The sequence below is a fragment of the Manacus vitellinus genome, unplaced genomic scaffold, assembly GCF_001715985.3.
Source record: "Manacus vitellinus isolate BGI_N305 unplaced genomic scaffold, ASM171598v3 scaffold_57_pilon, whole genome shotgun sequence".
Lineage (NCBI taxonomy): Eukaryota > Metazoa > Chordata > Aves > Passeriformes > Pipridae > Manacus > Manacus vitellinus.
The window spans coordinates 1,969,056-1,986,148 of record NW_021940666.1 but is presented as its reverse complement, the minus strand read 5'-3'; the positions used below and the strand labels follow the sequence as shown (position 1 = coordinate 1,986,148).

Sequence of the window (17,093 nt, the reverse complement as noted above, 5' to 3'; positions counted from 1 at the left end):
TTACATCTTTCAAGTCTATACCTACGTTTGTGAATATTATAAAATATTTTTATAAACTTTGACGTATTGAAAATGTAATTTTTGGCAAATTAATTTTAAAAACTGTTTTAATTTGAAAAAAGAATTTTAGAAATGAATATGGGAAATATTGACAAATTAGAATTTTACCTTCATAAAAAAGATGGAAAAAGAGGCTATTAATCTGTACCCCCTCCTTTTGTTTGTACTTTTTTTCAATAGGTCCATATATTATTCAATGGGTTTTGTAGAGATACATTTACATGAGTTCTATATCACATTACAACTGATGAATGCCCACCACACAGGTATGTTATGAAAGGTCATCAGTTACAAGGGAAGATGCATAATGTATGCTTGCTGAATACATTTGCAAGTTTTCTGCACTCATACACTGTAGCTACTTGGGCAACACCAAACAGAGAAACTTTGAACATGAGTGACCCGCAAACATTGTTTAACTTTACGGAGTTCCTTGGAGGTCTGTTGAGTTGGAGGTCACTCACAGCACAGGCAGGGTTAGGTGCAGTGTGGATCTGGGCTTCTCTCCAGAAAACCCCATGAAAATAAACCCCAGCTATCCTGAGACTACACCTTAAAAAGGCCACTGGGGAAATGCCCGAAGATTTCCATGATTATTTCAAAAATCTCACTACTCCTAAGTTTTCCTAATATACAAAGAACCAAGGAACTGTTTTGCATACAAATGAGAACGAGGATGAAAGCCCACGACTTCTGCTGTCTCACTGTCACTGTTCTGCAGCGATTTTGTTGTACTCTCAGAAGCTCCAAGACAGAGAACACCTTGTAGCTTGTTTCTGACATTAGGGATGTACTGTCTTTAGCTGTCCAACTTTGTTAAGAACAAAAACCAATTGCCTGCACCCATACTCTCCCCCAGCTTCTTGCCGCTGCTAGTGCTCATATGAACACCTTCCAGTCTGATCTACTGTTTCAAAGAACTCTTGAAACACAAGAGGTTAGCCTTTGGGAGTTACAGTCACTCTTATTTTAGTTGGGAAGGATTTCCACATGCCAACAAGCATAAAAATGTACAAGTAAACATATGTTCCATCATTCATTAGAAGACCGTGGTTGTGCGCAATATTTAAGAACTGAAATTTGATTCTGAAAAGAACCCTATGTTCTGGAGAATTTTAGATGAGATTAAGTATTGTATAACTTCTCTTGATTGTCTCAGTCAACGTGCTTGTGCATCCCTCCAGAGAGTTGAGCCTTGAGAGCCCAGATCAGGTCAAGTGGGGCTGAGTGTGTGGGGAGAAGGTGAGGTTAAAGGCAAAGCCAGCCTGGCTGCCCATGCTCATCTTACCCGTGAAATCCAGCAGCCCAGGAGGGTGCAGTGCAAGTTGCTCTTTTTTTCCAGCCTCTCTAGGCTTCAATCCCATTAGGACTGTGAAAGTCTACTTCATTATCCAGACATCTATTTCATTATGAATATCTGTCTAGACGCAGCGGAGATCAGAGTACAGCACCGCTCATGGTCCAACACACACCGCAACGGCCACAAGCAAAGTGCCCTGAACTAACCCCTGTCAGCTCCCGTCTGCAGGGAGAGCCAGGAGAGCAGCAGAGCAGCTGAGGACTCCTTGTTCCTTGCATGAACAAACTTCCTCCCAAAGACCTAAATGAAGACTTGACAGCACGCCTTTGCTTACTCTTGCATTAAGCAAGAGCAGGAATTTAAGATGTTTCCTCCCTGCGACAATCGACACGTTTTCAAACAAGAAAAAAATTCGAGTCGAATTAAAGAAGAAAGCAGGTTCTGCTGCTGTAATATGCTGGTTTCCTATGGATTTCGAAAGGATAAAGAGGAGGAAGCATGAGTTAATAGCTTAGTGTATGCCTGAGAGCATTAACACCTTCTCAGAGTAGTATCTGTCAGCAGCAGTAACATTGTTAGTGGCAGCGCACACAGTGCGGCTGTAGGAACAGTTGTGCCGTTTATCACCTCCATTCTTCCCAGAAGCCCCATCCAACTGTTTGTGTTGGTTCTTTGTTTTACCACCCAGGCTTTTTAAAAATTATGTGTTGGAAAAAAAAAATAAAAAAAAAAAATCCAGTGTTAGTCTGGCAGCCTTTTTTAATCTCTTGCTTGTGGATATAATTGAATAAATTATATATATATACCTTGTGGATATAATTGAATCAAGTGACGATACATTTACTTTTTTCCCTCACAAATTTTAGAAACAGACTGTCATTGTTCCAAGTCTACTCTTAAAGTTATACCTAAGCATTTCCAGAAGTGCCTAGCTATGGATAGTCACTAATTTATTGCACAGTTTTAATTCTCTGATTGTTAGCTTTTACGACCAATTTAATTAACTTTTAAAAATTAATTTATTGGGTGTTATGTTTTGGTGCTTTTGATTACTGAATGTCAGACTACATAATTCAAGTAAAAGCTATCTTAAAAATATTCTCTGGGTAACTGAGATTGTCTAGTGTGGAAAAACAAACACTAAAAAACTTCTAGAAATGACAATGATGATGATGAGAGCAAAAAGACTAATTGTGCCTGAATCTGTAGGAGCAGTGATCTCATTCTATTCCTAAAAACATCTAGAATGCATGTTCCCTTTTCTTATCCAGTTTCCCCTCAGGAACTGAAAAAGTGGAGAGCTTTTTCTGGGCTGGGCTTTTCATAACATGATTTAGCAAAACTTAAATAAAAATTTAAGCCCCCAGAGAGAAATTTAAGTTAGGGCACTTGGACTATCAATTTTACTCGTTCAGTCCTAGACCCAGTTTGTCCTTTTTCTTCCCTTCTTTTTTTAATTTTTGACAATTCTATTACTGAAAATTCCCAGATGCAAGTACCATTCTTCACAATCCTTCCTTACAGATGAAAAACCCATTTGTTCTGCCACAACTTAGCACTGTCCACCCAAGATCCTCTCTTCTGGCAGCTGACAGCGTTCACAAATGCACAGCAGACCCTGAACCTCTCAGAACGTGTCCTGTAAATACATATTTCCTAAATTCTCATGTCAGTTTTAAGCATCTAATTGGCTGAATTGCCTAAATGCCACAGTTCAAGAAATTGACCTTAAATTTCTATTAAAATGACTGCTTTGATATCTTCATTTCATTGCCAACTGTTTTGATGTTTTGAGGGTTTTTTTTGCTCGTTTGTTTAGTTCGTTTATTTGTTTGTTTTAGATTGATTATCAGTCCCTGTGTTGTCTTATTCTCTTTTTACCTCTCTGTATTCCAGAGGGTCCCCATAAGTGCTGGTTACTGTGGAATACATTTAGTCATCTGACTTTCCACTAGTAAACATGCTTTCTTAACCACTCTCAACTTGCTGCACAGTTGTCACCACTGGCTTGAACATGCCTTGCTTCCTACAGAGGGTTATGTTCCCACCCCTGCCCATCCTGCCTCTACTTTGTGCCAGACTGAGCTCCCACAGCACCTCCTTCTCTAGCCCTGCTCCTTCAGCCAGGGAATGTTCTGACCACGTGGATTAACAACACCTGCCAGTTTACACTAATTCTGATGTTTTCTTCCATTCTTCTCTGTTTAAATGTACACCTTTAGAGGAGATGTTGAATAAAGTTACAGAAACTGTGCAACTCTGTTCCATCCCCTTCTAGATTTCTATCAGCCTTCTGATTTCATCTTCCATTGTAACAGCTGGACTAGAATCAATACAATTGTTAATTGGAGCTCCTGCTCAAACATTTACAGTTCTTACAGCTCTAGATAGTTTGAATAATTCTGACTGGCCTTTTTTTTTTTTTTTTTTACTCCATGAAACGAAATTTGGTTTTGCCAAATCACTAAATCCCCAGGTTAGCTGATTTAATGGGATCCTCAGGTTCATGACAGCAATTATAATGCATTTACCATGTTGTTTCCAGAAATCTTCGTTCCCCACAATCGCTGTGCGCTGTGCAAAGCTCTGCCAGGTACTTGAATTGTGAAGTGTTAGATTCCAAAAGCACAGGGCCGCTGTTAAACCATATCAAAAGGATTCTCTCAGCGGATCTTTAAACAAATATGTTTCAATTACTTGAAAACACACATTAACAGCGCTAACTAAATTTTCTTTTAAGAGAACGTTTGACTGTCAAACCAAAATTACATTTTTAAGGCTGTCTGTACAATATGAGTGTGTCTCCAAGTGTCCATTCCTACAGCACAGACACCTTTCCCCACAGCTTCAACACTGCTTTCCATACTGCTCTGAGCACACAGAGTGCCTTGAGTGGACAGCACTCACAGGAGGGAAGACTACTGAAAAACTATTCTTTTGATACCCCTCTCATGAAGCATATAATCTTATGTGTCATTGATTTACCATAACCCAAAGCCTACAAAGAATACGGAATTATTAATTTCCTTATGGGATTTTGTATGGTGATTTCACTACAGCATCCGAATTCTTTGAAAACATTAATGAACTGATCCTCCCAACGCCCTTTTGAAGTAAGAGGATATTTTTATCACTATTTTACACAAGGGGGATGGAATATTTAAGATAAAAGCCAAAATGTTCAGAGTGTCAGCTAATTTTGTTTGCCAATTTTGAAAGTCTAAGGATCTGAGTTTTCCAAAAGCTAAGGTTTTTTAAAGCCTTTTTATATGTTGGGAGCAAAGTCCCTGATTACAACACTTGCTGCTGCAAATGCAAAATTTTGCACATGTTCAACATTTCTCGATACAAACCTCCAGTTGTCTCAAAACAAGCACTCAGAAGAGAGGGATCTGAAAAAGTTTGTTGTGAATGTTGAGTCCACTGCCTTAAAGGAATCATCACTCTGGCCAAAAACCAAACAAGTTTTCTTTCTCTTCCTTTGTGTCTTTCATGAGATTACTTCCATCTTACACAAGAAATGAGATTTCATGTAGAGCTCTGTTCTCTTCACTGACTGACTCCAGATCATAACTAAAGCAATTCCACTAAAAGGGCAGGGAAAAAAATATAGATCTTACCTCTTTAAACTGAACAATATGTAAAATGACTGTATGCAAAGGCTTACAGTGACACAAATTGTCATACATGAGCATTCTGATCACTACTGAAAAGCCTTAGTCTGGGGACTGAGGAAAAGATACAGACAGGGCAGTGTTAGAGAGATGCTTTGGGGAGAAATGGATTGAATTACAAACAACTGATATTTTAAATTTTTTTTTTAACAGATTACTGATATCTTTCTACTTAAATTCTTTCATTATAACCAAATTTGGGAAGCTATTCCAATGTAAAAGGTTTCCCTGATGCCTAAATGTCAATCTTGGCTCTTCCATCTCTTCCATTCTCTGCTGGCACAGGAAATCTTGCAAGGGAACTATGGCCACTCAGTCGTGCAAGTACTGCTATATACATGAGTACATCAACATATGAGCATTAAAATTAACACCAAGGTTTTTGTGATTCTCTTTCTACATATAGTATGAGAACTATGTGACAAAATCTCACATAGTCTCAGATGCAGAGAGAAGGAATTAAGGGGAACCTCAGAAAGTCAGGTCACGGTTTCGGACAGTCTTTTGCAATTAAACTGTGAAGCAGCATGTGTTTAAAAATATTTAAAGTGGGATTCATTTATCTTTCTACAAGCTAAGTTTTTAGGTCTGCTTTCAGTGTTTTGTCACTAATGCCTTTAGAGACCTCACTGGAGGAAACCAGGCTACAGTGCCAAGTGGGAAGAGAAAAGGAAGTAAAATAAAATGATACCACACTCAGGAGGCTCATGCCACATGCATAAGCACGGGGCAAAATACCTTTGCCTGGTGCAAGTGAAAACACTTTCCGGCATAGCCCACTGTGAACGATCATAGCAATCAGCACCAGTTAACAGACACATTCATTAAGTCGTGGAAGTAAAATGTTAAAGGAAAAAGCAGCCATCTGAAAGCAGGGAGTGAAAAACTTTAGTCCCTGAGAAATGGCAGTTTTGCTGTTGGCTTCAGTGAGATCTAAATTTCAACTTAAATCAGTACTGCATTTACTGTAACAATGTGAGAAAATACGTTTTAAAAAAAGCGTGTTTCTCCCCTCCTTTCTCTGCCATCCCCTGCCCCAAAGGTGAGCTGAACAATTTGCTTTCTCAGAGATCACACTCAAAGAGCCTCTCCCCACCTCACCATCAAAAGTGTTGTGTTTTGTTCAGATTTGCAATTGCTACTCTCTGCACTCCAGCTACAGCCATGACCATTAAATCCAGGCCCATGGTTAGTTGTATCAAACAGAATATTTACTGTTACCCAGAGTGCAAAGTCACAATGCTGTTACAACATTTTTAGAAAATATAGATATGTGCTTTCTAAAAAAAAAAAAAAAACAAAAAAACACAAAACCACAAAATTTCTTCCAAAATTATATTACTATGAAAAATCAGAAAACCCTTTTCTCCCCCACTTCTGCAAAGCAATTGTGTGGAGTCAGCATGTGCCTTCTGGAAAGGGCTCACACAGCAAGATGGGTTAATGCCCACCAGGGAAGTCAGAAGAACAAAATGAGGTTATTCTGTATTTTAAGCAAAAATGAATGTACAGAACACAGTGAAGTAGGAGACCATTAAAGAGCTTTTAATAAGTCACAATACCATGATGTTCTGACAAACTCACTGTTAAACTTCTATTAATTGTGACAAAGTATTTTGCTTATTATAAAGTTTAGTATCAATACTGTATTGATTTAAAGTGATAAAATCTTGCTTCCTCTGCTGATTTCTCAAGTTTCTGCAATTTCTAAAAATGAACTGAGAAGGTACAGTGGTGTGGGGTTGTTATTAGGAGAAGGATGGAAGGGGGTCAAGAGAAAAAAAGTTAAGGAAAGAACTAGTAGAAAAAAAAGGAATAGCTAAATACTTAAATAAATACTTGAAACTTAAATAGAGCCTAAATGACAGAAACACCTTTAAATGGATTTGAAGGAAAATTTAAGACATGGTAAAAATGACCCATTTTGAGAAGGGAGAAAAAGTCTAAAGCATATGAAGTTGTGGGAGAGTATTCAGGTAAATATTATTTCAGACTAATTTCCAAAACAAAATTTTCCCCACCTGCAAGCCAGTTCACTTGTATGTGGAAATTGGTTTATTAGGAAAATACTTTATAATTTCAATATATTTTATCGTATTCAGCATATATTTCAGTGAATTTCCTTAGCATCTTCAATTTCTGCATGTAAGAATTGTGTGAAGGCAATGCAACTTTTAGAGCTTTCCAGTGGAATCTTCAGTGCTTAAAACTATTTACTGCCTAATTCTTTCTTAATTTCTTAATCTTTTATGTTTGAACGAGTCTCAGATGAAATATCCTAAAGCAATCACAGAATTAATCTCCCTGTATTTTTCAGAATGTCCAACATACACATTTTCTTCTCCCTTTCTCTAATATGGGAACAAGAGCAGGAGAGTGTCACAGAATGTTACAAAGGCTAAGAAATGCATGATTTAAAGGCCAACAGGAGGGAAGGTGAACTCTGAGAAAGCAAAGCCAGGCTATGCAAAAAGACTATGATGCAAGATGAAAATCACTATTTCCAGGTTTTATAGCAAAATTTGTGGATTCCAGTTAGGTTTTTTGTTTTGTTTTGCTTGGGGGGTGTTTTTGTTTGTTTTAGTTTTTTTTTCTCATCTCCCTCCAAAATGGGAATTCCTAATTTACGTGAAGCCATTACAGTGCTGAGGTCAGAAACAAGCTCACTTGGTGCCCATTATGGCTCCCAGACCTCTTCAGCTCGAGTAGGGTGGATTCTCACCTAGTATTTCAAACCTCAGAGAGATGCCAAAACTGGGCTAAAAGGTCAGAACCTTTGATCTGTTCTTCATTACTGTGCATTGTAAATTTACACAGAATACGAAGAGTAAATACAAACGTCATTTGGGAGGAGACATCCAGAAAGCCAAACTTGAAGGTCCTCTAGGAACAAGACTTACCTGCCAGGTGAGTGTATTGCCAAAGGAATCCAAGCCAGCTTACCATTCTGAACTGCCTTCTAGAAGGGAGTCTCTTCCACCCCTCTCTCTTTTTCTCTGTTGACCACACAGGGTGTCAGGAAAACTACTCTCTTAGCATTAAGCACTTAAGATATTAAGGAAAAATTCAGAATAGACATACTAGAGTTAAAAGTCCAGTAAGCTCAGTCTCCTCCCTCTACTAGCCCCACTAATGGAAATATCAGGACCAAAGATGCGAACCACACTGAACATACCCTCCTGCCTCCCTATTTGCTCACTGCTCTGAGCACCTGCAGAACCAGTCTCTCTGTATTCAACAGCTCCCCATAACCACTTCTTCCACAGGTTTGCCTAACCAGTTTAGAACTCAAAGCTTTTGGCATCCATCACATTTTAAGTTACAGAGCTCGTTGCCATAAAATATACTGTGCAGGGTAGAACGTTCATGTGTTTTGGACCTGCCATTTCGCTCCTGTACAGTAAGAAACAGTGAATAATTGTTGCCTAGTCCCTTTTTCCATGACTCATTATTTCATATGCCTTAATCATAACTCCTCAATCACCTACTTTTCAGGTTGAAATGTTCCAAAACTACATTCCTTGTATTCAGGCTGTTCAGTACTTTAATTGCTCCTCTCATCCTTCTTTATAAACTTTGCAATTCTGCTATATTTATTTGAAATGTGTAGGACAACACCAAGAAGCAGGCATGCCAAGGATTTACACAATGATTTGTTCTCTTTTCATTTTTGTGCTATTTTGACCACAGAGCTGACGTTTTCATGGCATTTTTACAATAACTCCAAGGTCTCTTTCCTGCGTAATAATATCTATTTGAGAGCCCATCGTCGTGAATGTACGTACATTTTGGGTTATTTTTCTCCTTGTGCATCATTTTGCATTCATTCACAGTCAGTTTCATTTTTTACTTTTTTGCCCAGTCCCTCAGTAGCTGAGATGCTCCTCCACCTCTTCATAGCTAGTTTTTGTTTCGACTACCTGAATAATTCAATTTCAATAATTTTTTCAGTTGACATTAGAACCCCTTTTTGAAATGATTTGTGAATGCATTAAACTCTCTGGATTTAGCACACTTACCTGGACTGCACCAGTAATCTGTCCTCTGTTCTAAAATCTGAACATGTATTCCTACCCTTTGGTTTTGATTTCTAAAGCATGCATTAACTCTTACATGGATCCCCCCCACCTTTGCCCCAAAGCAACTTTATTTCCTTAATAATTACCATGAGTTATATGCTGACAGTTTTTTGAAAATATAAGTGGACAACATTCTGCAGTCCTATCTTAATTATAAGCTCAGAGTCTGTGAAGTAATCTAACAGATTTGTGAGACATGGCTTGCCTCTACAGAAAGACTAGATCTGCCCATAGGTTTATTTGTCCCACCTCTTGACCATATTTTCTAACAGACTGCTGGAGTCATGCATTCTTTAAATTTCTTGTGTAGAAGCCTAGAGCTTCTTAAAAAAAAAAACCCAACCAACCAACCAAACCAAAAGCACAATGTTGCCTATTTATAAGTCATTGATACTAAGGGCAACTGAAGCAATGGGTTTCATGTCATGGTTATTCAGCTGTTCTATATCTGACCTTTCAGATATAGAAAGGTCAGTGAGAGACTTCTTTTAGTATTCCTTACAAAAATTGTCTGTAAAATATCTTCTATTTGGTCTGCAGTTTGAGATAATTCACTCCATTCTTTGAATCATAGCATCATTCAAGTTGGAATAAAGCTTGGAAGGTTCATCTAGCTCAGCCTCAAAGTTGTTGTTCAACCCTCAAAGCTGATTAAGTCACGAAGGGTTTTGTTCAGTTCTCTGTCCTTGGAGGTGTCAAGAAAGATTTGACAGCCACACAGGCAACTTGTTCCAACACTCAGCCATCCTCACCATTAGAAGCACCTCCAGTTCAACTCAGGACCACTGCTCCTTGATCTTCCAGCATGCACCACAGCAGAGCCTTGCCCTGCCTTCTCAGCTTCCCTGATCAACGCAGGGCTGCTGTTAGGCAGCCAAACCAAAATCAAACCCTGCTCCCTCAGCCTCTGCCCTGTGCTCCAACCCCACAGCACAAGGCTGCAAAGGTTCCTGCTGCTCCTTCCCTTTAGCTCCGGGTGGCTGTCCTGCCCTGAGGCGTGTCAGCAGCACCTCCCACCTCCCCCAGCTTGGCCCTGGCCAACTTGATAAGGGTGCTTTTGATCTCTTCCACCTCAAATAACAAATTTACCTATTTCTTGCCCAGAAAAGTCCCAGCGAGTCTCATTTAACGTTCCTTTAAGATTTCTACCTCCTTTAGGGTCTCTATCATGGCCTCTTTGACTACTTTTTTACTGGACCACTATGTGTCAGCCCTTACACAGGTGGAGAAGTATTTCATTATTAACTTCCACTTCCAGCAAATGATTCTAAAACTTTCATATTTAAAATTATCTTTGTTTTTCCTCACATAAACACAGCCTCCAAGTTTTTACTTTCGATATTGAAAGGTACAGATTTTGATGTCTAACCTCCTCCTTTAATTGGCTTTCTAGGTATTTGTTTCCCTCCCTGCTCTTCCCCACAAAGGCTGATTTGAGAGCTACCTCAGGTGAACAGCTTCAGCACTTATCTGTCCCTTACAGATGATTTTTAAACATTCACTTTAGTTTCCCCTTCCCAGGTTAAATCCTGTAGTGACTTTTCTGGGCTTCCTCCCCAGCTTACAAAGGCTGTTGAATGTGAGCATATCAGAGAGTGATGTATGAACTTTGAGGCATCATCTGTGTGCTGCTCAGGCATTGGTTTTGGTGTCTAGAAGAGTAATCTGCATCATAGTCCCTCCTGACACTATTTGACCTACACATAATTAAGCCACTAATTACTATGGTGTTTTCTGATTTTTAAAGACTCTTTTCCCTCATGTCACTGTCTCGGTGCAGGAATTCAGCTATTGAATTTGAATGCAAATATGTTTCATGTTAATCATATGGTTAACTCATTCACTGGTTTTCCAGTCTCCTTCAGAATACTGAACAGCTATAATATCTACAGTTAGTCTATCAGAATATATTTTCTTTTTGAAGACATCTCTAAGTAAATGAACCAACAGTGGCCTCTAAGTGCATTTGTTAGCTAGCTGTGAAAGCAATGTTTTCATCATCTTACTGTAATACTTTATGAAATGCAACTACAAGTATTCAGTTAAAAACAATGCCAGCTGTGAAGCAGACTGACATTCAAATCACAAAATAAATATTATTTTAGTTAAACACTTTTTAAGCGTGACTTATTCTACTGTAGCTTCCAAGAAATGTTAGATTCAATCACCCCCCTGTAGATCTTAGATGTACAACAGTCATGCTACATAAAATCTTAAGACCTAATGGGTATACCACAATTAAACTTAAAACAACAGGGAAATCAGGAATAATTTTTCCAAGAGCACTACACAGTAGAAAAATGAAATGGGCCATGTAAATGTAAATTACATCTACTCTCTATTAAGGCAGCTCTTGCAATTTCCTGCAGGGAACACTACATATTTTACAATTCTAGTGGATGAATTCTCTAAGAATGTTTACTTCCTCTAAAACTAATTTCCTCATGCCTGTTTACAGACTCACATTTTTTAAAAGCCAATCAAAGTTAAAGAAAACCACTGAGGAGTCCAACTGATTTCCATGGTGCACCACTTTGCCAACATAAATCTATTTTTTCCATTATGTTGTCAGCTTTCCAAATAGTACCTGCTACCTTCTGCAGCCAAAGTACCAAGGCTTCCAAGAGACTCAGCTGCCACAGCAGAGGATATCCCAAAACCTTCGTTCCAATGAGCAGATGTCTCATTACCTTCAGACTGCTAGGGAATCTTCTCCCACCACCAAAAAACGACTTTTCCTAATAATCCAATCAAGTTCTTGTGCTTTGTCAGTTTGACAGGACAGCAGATATGATTTTCATGTGTGATTTTAATCACAGAATCACAGAATATTCCGAGTTGGAAGAGACGCACAAGGATTGTCAGAATCCAACTCTTTGCCCTGCACAGGACAGCCCCAAGAATCACACCATTTCGTATCATCTCTAGAAATCTACAGGTGTCTCTGGATATGAGTTTGCACAAGTCTTTGTTTACTATCAGGGTAACATAGCTTGTTACAAGTCTACAAAAAGCAATGCATGTGACTTTTGAATTGCCTTTCAACGTGCCCATCCGTGAAGCACCAACACGCTGAAGCACAGCTGTGCAGGCATACATGCAGTTAGAGGCAGCCTCTCAAAAGGAATAACCAAAATATTTGCTATTTGTGTGCTTGGTAAAGAAAATCATGCCTTGCAAAATGTGCATGAAGATGAAGAGTCCCTTATAAGTGGCACAGTCCCTACAGCCTCAATGACAACTGCATTGTTCTTTCTCCTGTATCCAGCTCCATCCCCAGTAAGGAATATTGACAGCCTCTCGAGCCTGTGCTTCACATAGCTCCTATAAATTCACTTTCCTGCAATGACAATAAGCAAGCAAATGAGTCACAGTACAAACTATACCCTACAGCCTTCGTCTGTTTTCCTAAGAATTTCCCAGTGGAACAAGATCTTAACATCCTTTTCACACTTGCAACACCAGCATGATTTAACCCTGCATGGCATGACAGAGTGAAATCAATGAAATGTATACTTCAGATAAATACTATTACTTAAATCAGTTTGTAAAGACAGGCCAACAGGTAACAGTCAAAGCAGATTGGCAAGAAAATGAAATTAATTATATCATACCTCCACTGCTTCCCAAATACTCTTTGCCTTCTACCTAACTGGCAATCTGACAAGAAGTTATCAGGCACTGAAAAGTTATGAAAAGTTCTGTGTCAGCACTGTGTGTTGAATGTGCTCTGAAGCACTTCCTGCTTATGAAGTCTAGATGTGTTCACAGTATGTAACAAAATAAATGTACAATAGTGCAGAATATCACTCAACAGCAACCCAAAACACAAAAATCCTGCTTCAATCTGCTATAATCTCTGGAAACATTTTGTTTATGCTAGTTATATATACCTAGCTATCAAATGTATAATCAACATCTGATGGAATCACTTCTCATGTCAGTGTGGTAATTTCCTCAACATATTTTTTTTTTTAATGTCCCTGGAAAAGTGTTGCAAGTCAGTTGAACCAATTCCACTCAAGGCTATGCAGAACACATGAAGAAAGGATGAGATCCCATCAGTTTTGTGTTGTGACTATCAAAATGGTGCATGCACGAGCCTGTCTTAAAAATCTTTCAAAATAGCTATGAACATTTATGTATAAGTCTTACATACCACAAGAGCAACAAATGTCACAACTATATTTACAAGCAAAACCCAACATGTCTCTTGCAGATGTGAAGCAGTGCCAATAAAACAAGCTCCCTGTGCACGTTTTATATTAAACACTAAGAATTTGAAAGAGATCCCATAAATAAAAAATGGTCTCTACAACTTTAGCTGTATGAGGCACCAAAATAATAAAATTCATTCCAAAATCTTTTTGTTTATTATGATAAGGAAGTATTAAAATGACCCTCCCCCTTAATTCTACTGAAATTACATTACCTTGCTAAGCAGGCAAGTCCCAAACTCTAGTTTTTAGGTTTAGAACTACATTCACAGAAGCCTTTTCCAGAGCCAATATTTTCTCAGTTCTCATTACACTACCAGTATGATCCCATGCTCACCACAACCATATCACCCATATCCCTTTAAAATGCACACAGGAGGATTCAGTTCCTCTCATCTCGCTTGGTATTTTTAACTTGTAATGCCTATTTCTTAAGGAATTACTCCTTCCTCTTTGAACTTCCCCAGGGAAGATTTCCTCTGTAACATTGCCTGCTCCTCCCAGAAGTGGTCCTGAAAGCTTATACAGGCAGTTCCAATTTCCTTCTTCAGAAGCCCCTGAAAAATGTCCCTCCAATGCGTCAAGAGTAAATTCTGCAGTGTACTTCATGGCTGGGCTGCAAGCTCCTTGCTTCAGAGAGCTGCCTCTGGTTACTGGACTTCTTCCTCTGGTTCTCCTTAGTTTGGGGAAATTCATATGCTTACATTTGCACAGATCAAGCACGCTAGAACAATGCTCCTAAGGCCAGGAAGACTGTCAAGGTTACAATACAACTACACATAAATTAATCTGTTTCTGAATATTAATAATTTACTAGAACATACAAATACATGTAGTTTATAATGTAACAGCACTTGTCAAAATTAGACATTTTTCATAAGAGAAGAGGAAAAAAAATACATTTTTGTTAGAAACACAATTCACATTATACTGCTCTTAATGAACGTAAAAATTTATTTGAAGTAATTAACACACCTATTTACAGCTGAATTAATTGAAAAAACAGAACAGAAACATTTACAACCAAGTAACAGACTAAAAACCAGAAAGACAAAAAAAATTAAAAACAATTTTTGTAAATATTTTTCTGTCTCTTGGCACTACATATGTTATCATCAATAGATGCTAAAAATCTAAAGATAAACTGGCATCTCAGTGCTGAGCATGAATGTGTTCTAATATTAACATCTGTTATTTGCTTCCAAATGAAAAACAATTTTAACATAAGGAAGCTCCAACGAAAATAATTTAGGGGGTCAAACCAAGTTTTCTAACACATGCATCGAAAAATTTCTCAATTATTTACAAGAGGAAAACAAAAGTCACCCTCTTCTCACTTGCTATCCATCAGTCCTGCTTCAAATGTGGAAGAACTCAGAACTAAATCCTATTTTTCTTCTTGGAAACGTGAAGTAAAAGATCTTTTGATGTCCTTGATTTAAGGCCCAATGTGACATTTCCTCGAGAAAAGTTTTTAAGGAAGTTTCTTGGCGTATCCTGTTCTTGTTTCCTGCTCTTCATTTTCATTTCTAGTGAAAAAAGAAATGCTATTAGAAATAGGGAGACGCTCATTCAATAAACACAAGTAGAATTCGGCCAACCTGGACCTCCTTTTCAGAATATGCCTAAGAATTTTTACACATATTTCTTGCACTTATTGAAAGCCTAATTTTGATGCACAAAAACATAATCACTCTCAGCTCAGTAATCCAGGGTGTTAATTGCTTAGAAAGTCCAATGATTAGACTCTCAATTGACATGAGATGCTACTAAAAAGGCACAGTGGTCTACACAAAGATGTAGAAGTATGCAAAAATGTTATTAATCCTTACTATTATAGAATAGTATTGAAAAATGAATACTATGCCATTAGAGGAAGTTTTGTCTATTTAATCTGAAAACAGCTCTTCTTCTCAGGAATTTAGTTATGGTTTATTCTTCTCTTTTGAAAATAAATTGTATTTTATGTTCAGTTAAACTTTGAAGAATCAAAAATCTATTCCCTATTTCAGATTGTGGTGCTTCATTACATAGTTTCTTAATTCCTGAGTAGTGACTGACTTTGGTAACTTCCTAAACCAGTCTTTAGTAGTAGATATTGATAATGATCTAACTGTGTATGCACTTTGCCAAATAACTATTTGTTAGGCAAAGTTTAGAATCAGATTTTCAGTTTCTAGAAAGTTTACTGTAATACAACCTCAACATCTCTCATGAATGCAAAATAACACATTTTCATATATACTTGCTCCCTCACATCAGTTTTTATTTAAAAACATGTGTGTGCTGCAAAAACCAGTGTATTGCCTGTGCTACTCCATAAGAACAGCAGACTAAAACTTTAAACTGTCTTGGATCTCCTCTTAACAGCCCAATAAGATCATTAAGCATATTTCTGAAGATAGAGACAGGAGTCAATTGGGTAGAGATGAAATGAAAATTGTAAGGATTTAGTGCATTAAAATCTGCTGCAGGTGCCAAGCAACGTAGTGCCATGCACTAGGAAAGGCAGAGGTTTTTATAAAATTGTGAACAAAAGACATTTGCGAACATGGTCTGAAAAAAGTATTTGTAACTCATTTTGTTACAGTTCTCCCAGAGAGAGGCCCTGTAATTGTAGCAGACTTCCACAGAATACAACCTGCCAGTGTTTTTATCAGCAATATATTACAAGTTAAATAATTCCCATATACTGCTTTAAAATAATTTTCTTTCTCAGTTATTGTTTTTGCCCAAAATAGCCCCAAAGTTTAAGGAACAGACCTCTGAAAAAACCTGTACCTGTTAAAACAAATCAGTGGGGTGTCGTAAAACAAATCAGTGGGGTGTCGTAAAACAAATCAGTGGGGTGTCGCAAAACAAATCAGTGGGGTGTCGCAAAACAAATCAGTGGGGTGTCGTAAAACAAATCAGTGGGGTGTCGTAAAACAAATCAGTGGGGTGTCGCAAAACAAAGCAAGCAATTAAAAACAGGTACGGTAATTATTAAAGGATTTTACTTCTTGATGAACCACACAAAATTGGTAATAAAGTTCATTCACCAGATTTCTCAACAAGTACACAAACAATTTTAGGTTGGTTTTCCCAACAACCTCATAGCAATATTGAATTTTGCTTAGATATCAACTAGATAACCGGGTTAGACATTGAGATGTTTGTTTTTAATGGATACACTATTCAAACCGATGGCTTGGCGTGCTGACACAGCGACACGTGCTACCGAATTAACAAAACCTTGAGCAGCCACCTTGATTTGGCACCTCCTAAACAAACAAACAGCCACCAGTGCAGGGTCACACACTCAAGTTTTGACACCTACCAGAGCCTTGGGGCACTCGTAGAGCTGCCTGGCCCAACAGGATGTCCTGTCGCACGCGTTTCGCAGCCACGGGGTCCTGCGGGCCGCCCGACACGGTGTTGGATGTGGAACTGCAAAAGGAGCCAGCAAAGAGTTTCCTTTCAGTACAGTCATTAAGCTGTATCACAGTAGTTCAGGTTTTGCTATGCAGAAACACTTTAAGTGATATTATCCAATCGTAACAGAACGCTAAGAAGAAACTAATTTATTGTGCATATCTAGGGATATTATTCCCCTTTTTCCTCTTTAAAAGTTTACAAGAACGTTTCAAACTGTGAAAATAAGAACTAACGTTGCCAATTAAATGCCAAAATGCAGAACAATACGCCACAGGTTTTTTTGGAAACCACAGAAACCAGTTTGGTGGTCACCACACATAAATTATAGTAAGAAATAATCTTCAGG

The 17,093-nt window shown here is 38.2% G+C and overlaps 1 protein-coding gene across 1 annotated transcript in view; it reads right to left on the bottom strand.

Annotated features, from left to right (window-relative positions):
• Positions 1-14,266: 14,266 nt before the first annotated feature.
• The window catches only part of KIF18A (kinesin family member 18A), a 30,933-nt gene continuing 28,106 nt past the window's right edge, over positions 14,267-17,093 (bottom strand). Inside the window, exons 15-16 of the mRNA XM_018081861.2 lie at positions 16,650-16,759; positions 14,267-14,859 (exon numbers count right to left, since the gene is read on the bottom strand). Coding sequence (XP_017937350.2) covers positions 14,711-14,859; positions 16,650-16,759 — 259 coding nt within the window. The 3' untranslated portion in view covers positions 14,267-14,710. The remainder of the gene's footprint in view (positions 14,860-16,649; positions 16,760-17,093) is intronic.